Source organism: Drosophila ficusphila, unplaced genomic scaffold (genome assembly GCF_018152265.1).
Source record: "Drosophila ficusphila isolate 14025-0441.05 unplaced genomic scaffold, ASM1815226v1 contig_791, whole genome shotgun sequence".
NCBI lineage: Eukaryota > Metazoa > Arthropoda > Insecta > Diptera > Drosophilidae > Drosophila > Drosophila ficusphila.
In genome coordinates this window covers 20,286,042-20,298,097 of record NW_025064737.1, presented here as the reverse complement: position 1 = coordinate 20,298,097, position 12,056 = coordinate 20,286,042, and the positions used below count along the sequence as shown (strand labels likewise).

Sequence of the window (12,056 nt, the reverse complement as noted above, 5' to 3'; positions counted from 1 at the left end):
ACTCAGCAGTATTCATCCACAATTTTCTGTGGAATCCGAGCAACGAGTAAATATTTCTACATACTTCATGTTGAACGTGTGAATCCCAATCAAAACATACTTTATCTAGAAATTTGGTGTTCGTTGTTCCTCTAATGAAGAGTTAACTTCACATGCCAAAACTTGAGATAAATCTAAAACAAGGTCAAACACAATAACAAATATTTGTTAATCGAGGTGGTTATAACATTTTGACCCTGTTCCTCTTTACCTATTTTGGTGCCATGTATTTCTCTGTCTGCATATAAACCAACTTCGAAAATATATATGGCATAGAAGTCAAGGAACTTTAAGCTGCTTTTTGCCCAGGCTACTTTTACCCGCACTTTTTTCCCGTCTATGTTTTCTTATTTCATTTTGGCTTGTCATGCTCAATCTAAATGAGAGATGAGTTGTCCATTTGTCCGTTTTCTGGCTGGTCAATTTGTTGCGGCCATTCAAAAGCCGAACATGTGAGAACAATTGAATCGAGACTTACAGTTATAGCAATGCGTGTGGGTAGATAAATTACGATGGTTGGATAATGAGTTTGTTATACTCATTCGGAGAAACTCGGAAAAAACAGAAATTAGCACAAAACTTTGCCATACAGCTTGGGCTTTCAAAAAAAGTTGCTCCAGGCTATTCTAGAATTTATAGAAATGTTAAAGTCCCATTAAAATAAGAAAATTCCTTTCATATATGCATCTATTGAATTTTCAATTGAAAATTGAGAAAGTTAAACTTTAACAATGGTTTTTTTAGTAGCTCCTTTAAAATGTAATAAGATAAGAAATCAGGTATCTTAACCTGAAAAGACTGATACCATTATGATACTCGAAATTAAAAATTCTCAGAGAAACCCAGAGCCAGATTTAATCAGCTTAAGTAAGTACACAAATCGAGCGGTGCGGATACACAGTTAAATAAATCTCACATGTGGGTGGTGTGCCACTATCGACGGCGGTGCGCTGTTTTCGGCAGTGGTGGTTCTACCTTAATAAGAACAGCCGTTGTAGCTGTCAGTCAAACGCCCCAGCACAAATCTCTCTGCAAAGTCTTATGAATAATCACTCGGCGGCGGTGTAAAAACTTGGCAAAAGTGCGAGCACCCAAAATAAAACGAAACCAGAAAAGAAAAATGTATTTCAAATGCGCAAAAACGAACAAAAAAAGTTATGTGAGGAAAAGTGTCTTTTAAGCAACGTCTTAATAACGCCGGGAAATCGAGGGAAGAAAGCGTAAAAAGGGTTGGGGGTGCGGCAAATAATGCTCACATGTCTGCCTCGAAAGATTGGGATTTTTAATTTCAAATTCATGTGACATTTTACTTTTACACCTCAAAAAAGTGTGGCATTAAATTGTGATACCTCAGCTGAGCACTTAGCTCGATTCTGTCGAGTGGGAAGGAAGGTCGACCAAATCACCTGCCGACCACGTATGCCAGCTTACTTAGAGATAAAGATACAAATTACAAGGGGGATTTCGAGGGGTTCGCCTCGATTAATATGCAAGCGGTGCAGCAAATAAAATATATATAATTGCTGTCTGATTCTTATTTACCAGACTGTCTCTTGAATAAAAAGCAAACAAAATGATCGACTTGGGGCTTGACTAATTAAGGCGGAACTTGAGCGTGGCTTAAATTCAATGTCAACGACAGAGCGTTTCGAGAGTTGTTTATTCCCCTCTCTGACGGAATGTCAACTCATATTTCTTGTCGGTTAACAATTTATTATACACAATTATTTAAATTTATTTATAAGCTCTATAAATGCATGATACTATGAATCCTCTAGATTCATCATTAATGAAAGAAATAAAGCCCACTGTAAATCTTCTGGCTGTCTTTTATTCACAGCCATTTGCCAAGCCAACTATGCGTAAGGATCCCAAAATAATTAAGTTAACAATTTAGCTAATTACGCCTGCACTAAATGTAGTTAAAATAATGCACAATTAAACCCAAGAATGAGAATACGAGAGCCAAGAATTTGAATATTTTTCAATGCCTCATATTACAGTGGGCCCTGAGTACTTGGAAACTATTTGCGTGCTCAGGGAAAAGGCGAAATGATGAGTGGAGGATCTCGAGTTCTAGTTTTCCCGGGTCCGCTGCCATTTGTTTGGCCTGTCAGTGTGTCAAACCGAAAATGTGGCGACGATGTCTGTTTATTTAGCACGTTCAGTTGGCTTCTTGTCCCCCCCAGATTTCATCTGGTGCAAGTTCAGTCAGCCAGCCAAGTTCTTATTTTTCCTAGCAGCAGCATATCTTTTTTTTGTAAAAGTATTTATAAATGAAACTTGCCTTTGTTGTCATTTATTACTGTCACTTTAAATCCAATCAACGCTTTGTCTATGCTTTGGCCATCAATGAGCGATTTCCCTTGCGTTTCTGTTTTTCCTTTGCATTCTGTTCGTTTTTGGCTTTAGCTTTTGTTATATGTCAAGTGTCATGAGGATAATTTTAAATTTCATAATCTTTTTTTGTCGCTTTTGCCTGACAAAAATATCTAGTTATTCTTGCAGAAATTTGATCTTGAAAAACATTACATAATTTGTTGTTTTGAAAGGTATAAGCGAATTGGTTTGAAAATAAAAAACCATTCAAGTACATCTGAGTTGGATTAAGATATGTTATTTATAAGTTCACATGCCCCTCAAAAATGTTGTAGTTTCCCAAGCAAGAAAAAAGTTTGGCACATGCCGAAAAAATTATGAAATAATAAATAAAATGCTAATTGAAAAAGCAAACACTGAGGAAGCGAATAACAAAAACTTTAAACTCTTAATTGCCTGGCGCCAGACAATCGAATTTTAATAGCAAAGTAAGGCAAGTCCCAAAGACGTTGACAAGCTTGTGTTAAATTTAAAGCTTGAAAAGTTGACTTCTGGTAAAAAAGGTTTCCCCTAAAAGTGTTTACTCTGGCTTTTTTTGGACGAAACGGTTCATTACAAACGTCACTTAGGGCAAAACAGGGCATTAATAATCCAGCCGAAGCCTACAATCATTTATTACCGAGTTCAGAAAAATTACACAAAAAATTACAAATTTACAACACTTAACGATGACTCATAATGAAAAAATCTAAAGACCCTTAGGATTGGAGGACATTTAATTCATTTTAATTTATCTTTAGATGGCTCGGAAATAAGCTCAATAAAAAGATATCTTAATCACAATATAAAGTTACAAAATCCCTTTGAAGTACATAATAAAAGTAGTCTCACTGAGTATTGCTTAGTAGCGCCCAAAAATTAATATTAATACGACAACTCACAACCTAAAACTCGCCCTCAATCTCGTATAATAAATGAATGCAAACTTAGTAAAATTATAGGTTGGAAAATTTGCCCGCGACTCAAACTGAGGCTGAGTGCCTGATGAAAAATTTAAAAACAAGCAGAGAGCAAAACAATTTTCATAAATATGCCACTGAGGCAAAAGTTGGGCGAAAGCGGTGTGAAAAAAAGAGAGTAAAACCTCAAAGCGCATTAACGCCTTTAATGGCCTTGAGACGCGAAGAGTTCTTACTTTACCGAAGAGGCAGTGGGTGAGTAAATATGCACACGAAAAAAATATTTTTTTAAATATACATAAAATATTTATGTGTATGTATGTGTAAAATAGTTATTTAGGTTTAATAAAAATCTATGTTTTCAATAATATTAATATAAATTTGAACTGAGGTAAAGTAATTATTGTCCAGTGATTTAAAAACCGATTTCTAAATATTTTCCCCCAATGTTTGGAAAGTAAAAACTCACCTTAGATTTGGGACAGCCGCTGCTGCTGCTGCCGCCGCCTGCAGAGGCGGTGGCACGTTGTACGGAAAGGGCAACTTGGCCGCAACCGCCGGATTCTCGAACAGCATACTAGCACTGTTTTGGGGGTGGTGCTGGTGGTGCAGAATCTGGAGGTGGGTGGTGCCGCTGGGGGGTTGATGGTGCTGCCGGTTTCGGTCTCGGTGTTTATGTTGAAATTGGAGTTTCCAAAGCAGTAAATTTTGCTGGCTTTTTGCTTATCCCAATGCTTCGAAGCTGTGAAAATCACTTTAATGCGCTCGCACTATACACTTTTGTTAAGATGGTTTTGTTTTTACTTTTCTTGCACTTCTCAAGTTGACTATTTTCAACTGTTGGTTAAATATTATGTATTTTAAAACCGCACTGACATATTCTTGTTTTTTAACTTTAGGTAATACTCATTTTATAACACCAAGATTAGCAGACAAGGTTTTAGATTTTCTAAAAGAAAAATATAAGCTTTATTAAAAATAGGTCGCTGAATGTAGGTATTTTTAATTTCATAGTTTTAAACTTTTTAAAGGGTAAATGTTTTAGTGACTTTTAACATGAATTTCTTTTTCAAATGTTATTTTTTTGAATGTAGCGAAGTTTGATGCGATATTTACTTTAGAAAAACAATTATTTCTGTATTTTTTTAACATTGTTTTAACCGTTCTTCCATTTCCCATGACTTAGTTTTTATTGTTATAGCCTAATTTGTATAGATTTTCTTGTTTTACTTGGCATTTCTTTGTTTTGCCTTTATGCTTTTACTTTCGTTCTTTGGCATTTGCTTTTGCCTTTTGCTTCTTGCTTTTCAATGCTGAATTTTGAATTCTCTTCTGCCGTTGCCGGCTTTTTCAACACATACACACACGACATCACACGCACACAAACAGCACTCACACACGTGCGTGCCGCTCTCAAAATGGTGATAAAACATTGTTGTTTTTGCCGTTGTGGTTTGATAAAATTTCACACACGGCTTTTAATTAAAATCGCTTGAGTCTCGGCTCGCTTGCATAGTTTTTATAGTTCTGTGCCGGTTTTTGTATTAATTTTTCATAAATTAAATCGATTTGCTTGGACAAAACTCACGCACACGCATACATAAACATAAATTTATGGCACAACAACAAATTTCTGCGACGTCATTGAATTCGCCGCAAAAGAATATGCGAAAACGTAAAATAAAACGACCAAAGAAGAAGCGTCCCCATAAAAAAAAACAAAAATGTCTTCAAGTTGACTCACTTACACTCACACACCAGTACGTAATACACACACTTTTGCAAATAAGCGACGCGTGACGAAAATTACACGGGAACCGCTCGCAAAAATCCACGAAATTCGACAATCCGTCCGCTCCGAACAAGGAATTTTTTTGAACTCACCGTTAGTTGGAGCAGTTGCGGAAAGTTAAGGCGAGCTCAGCGAATTTCGCCGCAGCTACAAAAACAAAACTGCGCTGAAGCTCTCGCTCTCACGTTCTCTCTGTTACTGCTCTCTCCCTATTTTTTCTCTTTGCAGGACTTGAATACTCAGAAAAAAGGAGGAACAGAAAAAAACTTGGATGCAACATGCGGCTGAGTCAGTTAATGACGTACCACCCCCTTGCCATGCTCCCCCCTTACGCTATGCTGGTACTCTTTCCCCCCATAATCATTTCCGATGTGCAGTTTTCGCAGACAATAGGCCTACATAGCAGATATAGCCACATATATAGCCATATAACCAACAGACTGAGCCGACGAACGAGCATCTTTATAGCCTGCTTTGTTCTCCACTGGTTACAGTGGTCTCTGGCTATGTAATCTAACCCCGTAGCTTATCCTTCAGCAATCCTTTTATACACCTATATAGTCTCACTCAAATTAAATAAAAGTAATTTAATGAAAGAAAAGTGTACAAGTTAAGAAAGTTTACTTGATGAAGTCACTACTAAAATATAATTTGGAGCAGAATAGACTAGAATATACTGGCTCCCTATTTACAAAAAGTTTATTTACTTGATGAGTTATCTGTCAGCGAACAAAGTAAAATTCCAAGACAAACCGCAGATTTATTGTTTTTATTTACAGTTCAATAATTACTTTTCAGAGAGGTCTTTAAGTCAATATATTTTAACGATGCAGGAACAAAAGTTGTTCAGAAATCCCTAAAATATAACCGCAGGTCCCAAATTGGAGCAATGACTGTACTTGACTTTCTGAGTTTATCTTATTTTGTTTGCTCAGCTCGTATTTCTTTTAAAGCTCAGCTCAGCTGACGCATTTTGTTGATTTTGATTGCTTCAAGCTGAGAAACAAAGAGTAATTGTTTAATTCAGTTGAAGGGAAGGCTTGCCAGCTATTTCACTTTTATTTATGTGAAATTTACAAATCAAATTAATTTCGGTTGCAAAGTGTCAAGTAATCTTATCTTTGATTTAAGCTTTATTAATTTAATTGTCACGTTTAAGTATTTATTTTCATGGGGTTTTTAAACCCTTGAATTATGGCGTATTTCAGTAATGATTCGGATTATTTCACAATCCTAGGCTATATTTACACAGTGTTGTTGTATTTCAAGGAGAACTCAACCCACGTCCCCGATAATATCCAAATGCCCACATCATCAGTTTCTCAGAAAATTTTGTAGTTCCCTTCAAGTGTTTCTCGGTTTCTTTTTCTTATCATAATGTATGGGGAATACACAAAACCAAAGCACAAAACTGTAATTGATAAAACTTGGCTAGTCACCGACAACGATAGCAGTAACCACAGCTTTGTACTTTGAAAAATTTTCATGTTTTTAATATTGAAAGTTGTTCTGTTTGCAATGCGGTTTTACTGGTAGTATTGTATGGTTTCCCAGGTACAGAAATGTAAATCGAGCTCAAGTTTAATTGTATTTTATATCCATTTATTTAAAGAGCACTTATTTAATTACACATGTTTACTGGGATTCTTATCGAGCTAAAAGTTCAATGTCTTAAAATATTTAATTACACATTTATTTTATTATTTGCTTTATTTATTTTAAGCTCGCGTTTTTGTTTGATTATAAGTTTGTTAGTCACCGCACATCAAATTCGCTTTTTGTTTCCAGATTCATTAGTTAAACATATCATTAGTTAATAAACCATGAAAGTTGATATTAGATTTAATGATAAATTTTGTCTATAATCTTAATAGCCATGAAATACATATTTTATTCAGCCGCTCAAGTCACTGATTTAAATAAAGAGTCTTGAGTTTTGCATGCTTATTTAGTTAGAGAGTTTTCGGATCGCAGTTTTAATTAATTTGCATGCACTGGCATCTGTTTTCTCGATGCGGCTAGTTCATTTAGCTTAACAATTTAACACGTAATTTAATTCAGTCATGCAATATCCCAAAAGCAGATTTTAATAAATCTTTCCAGAGGTTACAAATAGGAATTACTTTTAATGCGCGGCAAACAAAACGAGTGCTTTGTTTGTTTGTTTATTTTCCATTAACCGACTTCGGTTTCGATTTCGATACTAGGCCTAGTCGAGAATCAAGTCAAGACCTGGCTCTGGCTGCATGCACAAACGGAAATCAACGACAAAACGACGACGACACGATAACAACGAGTCCACGAATCGCTCCGCTTCGAATCAACTTTCTGTTGTAACGGTCGCAAACAAACTGAATCCGAAAGATATAGCAGGCAAACGGAATCCGAAAGATATTGCCGAGCCGTACCGAAAGATACAAGCGGCCCCCGCGAAAAACGTCTCTCGCCGCCACTCGATTTGTATAGCTCTCTCTCTCTCTCTCTCTCTCGATTGTTTGACGTTTGCGGCAAGCATATTAAAATAAACCTAAGAGTAAGCTTTTTCGACTACATTATACCCGGTGCTTAAATTTTAATACATTTTATTATCTTCAAAATAGATTAATAATTTAAGAAAACCATAAAATTTTATTTTAAAAAATGTTTTTTTTTATTAAGCAAATGCAATTACAAAACCCAAATATCGGAACAAGCTCAATACACTTCTGAAGTTTTGAAAGAACAGGGTAATATGAAAAGATTGTTCTCTCGGTTGACTTTTTTGGCCCTCTCTCGCTCTCTTGATGGCAACAACCACCCACAACATAAACTTTTCCCTCGCCCCACCAACAAAAACAACCGCAAATGTTTGCTGGCTCTCTCCGAGAGCCACTTGCAGAGCGAAAAAGAGCAAGAGAGCGCTTTGTTGTTTTGCGGCGAAGTCGCTCAAAAAACGCCATTTGGGGAGACAGCAACAACATTTGGCGTTCGTATTGTGGTCCCTTTTGCACTCGCACGTTCGCTTACTTCCGGTCTCGAATGCTGCTGCTACGTGTTGTTGTTTTAGTTTAAGCTACATTTAGTGTTGTTGTTGTTGTTGTTGCTGCTTTTTGTAGGGCGGATAAAAGTGAGCATCTTTTGGTATTTCGTTGGTACTTAAAAATAATAGAACGTAAGTAAATTTATTTAAAAACCAAAGCTGTATATTAAACAATGTTTATTTAGAATACGAATATGAAACGAAAAATATATCAAAAACAAACTTGTTGCCACCTTATTGTTAAAAAAATTGTTTATTTGAATTTATTTATTTAATATCTGACGCCTGTTGCACCCACCTCAATTACCGATTGAAAGCCCACCTCCGCAAGAGCTAAATTTTACGGATTTCAGTTTTTTAAAAAAGTCGCAGACTGCGTGTTCGAGACTGGCGCTCCCAAGTCTACAACAAAAAAAGGTAAAACAATAACATCGACGGCTTATTAGGCGGCCTAAAAACATCAAAGGCAGTCTCATTCCTAAGCAATATTTCATGAAATTTTATTTTTTATTTCTTTATAATTTACAACAAAACGCGCAACAAGCGCAACGAGTTTTCTGCAGTCGAGCAGCTGACGGCAAAAGAGTTTTTCTGTAATGTTTTGTTTCTTGGTTTTTTCCCCCATTTTTTTGGGTTCCTTTTTTGTCGGGACACAAGAAACTTGTTTGCAGCGCCCCAGGCGATAAAGAAGGAGAAATATATAACAATAGCAACAACAGCGACCAAGGCAGACAGGTCAAAGGAGCAGTTCTTCGCCCCGTGCCACGCCCCCCTCAGTCTATATCTTAGCAGCCCCCTGCCACGCCTCCGCAGAAGCAGCAATAAATTCTGCGAGCAAGCGTCTTCGATTAGTTCGGAAATGGCGAGAGAAGTGAGTGAAACGAATAAAAAGAAAATGTTGTGAGAAAAGTCCGAAATTAAAGCTCAGGACTTCGAGATACCGATTTATGTTTAATTTATTTATGCTGATGCCTGAATAAATGAACAAAAAATTAAAAAAAATTTGAATCGTTTGAATGAAAAACGAATTATCAGAGTATCTGTGTTGCACTCAGAAGCTTTTGAATGTATCTGATCACAGACACTAAAATGACATATCTTACAGATAGATAATTTCCCCCAAAAATACAGGGTATTTATAACAGGACAAGAACGACGAGCATTGATGGCAAAATATAGTCTGCAACTGATGTTCGCCGGGTTTATTACTGTTCAAGGTAGAAATTTATAGCAAACTGCGCATTCCGCAAATTTGGGTCATAAAAGTAATTAGTGAAATCTGTTCCAGTACAGATTGGTATTGTGGGTGGATTTTAATTACCGGCCAGAAGTTCATGAAAGTGCCAAGAAGTTTCCCAGTCCGCCGCCATCGGCTAATTGATTTAGCTCCCATTTTATTGATCAGCCGAAAGGAGTGAAACTTTTGGCCCGCAGTAAACTCTACTCTACGTGGGCCATTGTGGGGTTAAGGGGGAGATAGGGTGTTAACCAGCAACGGGCCAGTTGGGGTAACATCGGTTATTGGCCTATTAATGGAACAGCCATAAAATTAAATTGCGATTTATTAGTGACTTCCAGAGTAGCAGAGATTTAAGGTTTTATTGAAAAAGCTATGTTTGGGGTTCAAAGAAGATTTATTAGTTATAGAATTATAGTTAAAATTTATTATTATATAATGTTCTCCCTAAATGATTTTACTTAAGTAATTACTCTCACTTGAAAACAATAAAAAATAATTCATTCAAACCATAAAGTGTCCTTGAATTGTGTATTATTAAAAGCACATTTAGCACAGTAAATTGCTTAGTCATTTCAGAAATCGTACAATTTGGTGAATGCTTACGAAGGCAAATTCTAGTAAGGACACTTTCTGTATTCCTCACAGAGATTAATGTCCTCGGTGAGCCCTTAAGTCCAACTCGAGTCGTTAAAACTACTCCTAGATGAAAATTTTATGACTCTGCCATGGTCCTTGGTCCCACATATATGTACATATGTACGTTGATGACTTTGTAGGTCTACAAATCTCAGTGCCGTTGATGCTCGGTGCTGCGAATTGTGCGCATAACAATTAGGCAGCTTAGGCTGCTTTTGCCACCGAGAAACTGAGACCCAGACTACATGTATCCAATGCCATAAAAATATCAGGAACACATGTTGCCTGCCGCTGATTTTCTGCAGATTTAGGGGAGCTGGTGGGGGGCAGATTGTATTATTCGGAGCAGAGAGGGAGGCGATATACTGTCGTCTGCCAGGCCTGCCACGTCTGGTTAATGAGCACGTTTCCATCCGTGGGAAAGAGGCAAAGTGAAGGGCTCTGTTCCCAAATACAACAGATTGGGAAGAAAATTTCAGACGTTAGAGCATTATAACCCGAAAAAAGTAGCGAAATAATATGATAAAATTCAAATTAAATAAAAATGTGACGGATAGATATCCTTATAAGCTTACGATTTTATAAAAAATCTTTTAGGCCATCAAGCCAATCTATAATAATATGATTGGTTAAAAGGCTGATTCAAAGTTTGCCAGCACTGTCTTATTAAAACTCCCAACTCAATAAAAAATATTAGTAAGCCCCACATTTGCCTGAAGCGATGCAAAACAAAAGTATCTTTCTTAGGCAGCCCCAAAGTATGTAATACTTTTCCTTGTCTTTCTGCGTGTCTCTTTGGAATTCATTTCAGAAAGAAGTGGGAAAGTAGCTAAGGGACTTATGCAAAGTGTGGGAGCTGACCTTAACAAGCGTAATATCATCAATCAGTGCACAAATTTGCATTTCATTTTAGCCTATTTCTGGCGGGTAACATGCCGAACTTGCCCCGACTTCTGTCCATATCCTGTCGCCGTTGTCCGCCTGTCGTTGTCGTTGGCGGGGCATCAACGCGCTTCATCAGCGCGGACTGATATGTAAATCTCATAAATCATGCACACCTGTCGTCGATGCCAGCGACAGTTCAGCTCGGTTTTGCTCAGGTCAGTCAGGACGACAAGGACATTGTCAACAGACCGACAAAGGATGGGCCGTAGGTGTTCTCCCTTGTACGTCCAGATTTTGCAGTGGTCAAGCCTTTCGATCAGAATCAGGTTCATACGGAGTTGTGAATAAATTCGTTTATCAGATATATTTTCAATTATTGTTGCTTAAAGATAATCGAATTGTTATTATTCTTTTATTCTATTTGTATAACTTCAATTTCAATAAGGGATATATTTTCTTGTTTCTTGCATAAACGTTTCTCGGAAATTGGCTTTGCCTGGCTATCAAGAGTGGTAAAAATAATAAGGAAAGAGAAACGAACGTGGCTCTTTCTTTATAGTCTTTGGGGTATGTCCTGCAAATTGATAGCCATATGCTGCCTTCCTTTTGGCCAAGTCAAGAGTTGTGGCCTGCAGAATTGCAAATGCTTCGATGCGTAGGAACCGATGGAGAGTAAGGTAGGATGTTTTTCTTTACTTTATTTAAGCTTAATAAAAAAATTAATTTCTACATTCATTCTACATATATTCTACATTTTCTAAATAATATGTAAACAGCTTGCAACTCTAAAAGTGGCCGTCATGAAAGTAATTCTCCCACTAATTGCTCGGCCACAACACCTGCTGCCGGATGTTTTTAAGATGGTCTCTTAGCCCGGCTCCGGAGAGATGGCCAACGGACACCGACAAAAAACCACAAATTTACATAAATATGCAACAAATCATACGGCTCTCCGCCGAACCGGCAACTTGTGGTCCATGTGACAGTGTTTCTGGTTATTATGAATGCATAAAAAGCGTTCGTAAGTTCATTTTTTTTAACCACACTTTCATTGCAATTAAAATACCGAAAAGGATAAAAACAAGTGGCTAAAAATATATACCTAGCCCATAAAAAATACCAAGAAAATTTATGTGCAGCACATGCCACGCCTGAAACTAAAGGGTT

At 37.0% G+C, this 12,056-nt stretch overlaps 1 protein-coding gene across 1 annotated transcript in view; it reads right to left on the bottom strand.

Moving 5' to 3' along the window:
* The window catches only part of LOC108095749 (RNA-binding protein P), a 91,154-nt gene extending 83,698 nt beyond the window's left edge, over nucleotides 1-7,456 (bottom strand). Inside the window, exons 1-2 of the mRNA XM_017196935.2 lie at nucleotides 7,233-7,456; nucleotides 3,787-4,266 (exon numbers count right to left, since the gene is read on the bottom strand). Coding sequence (XP_017052424.1) covers nucleotides 3,787-3,893 — 107 coding nt within the window. The 5' untranslated portion in view covers nucleotides 3,894-4,266; nucleotides 7,233-7,456. The remainder of the gene's footprint in view (nucleotides 1-3,786; nucleotides 4,267-7,232) is intronic.
* Nucleotides 7,457-12,056: the final 4,600 nt, after the last annotated feature.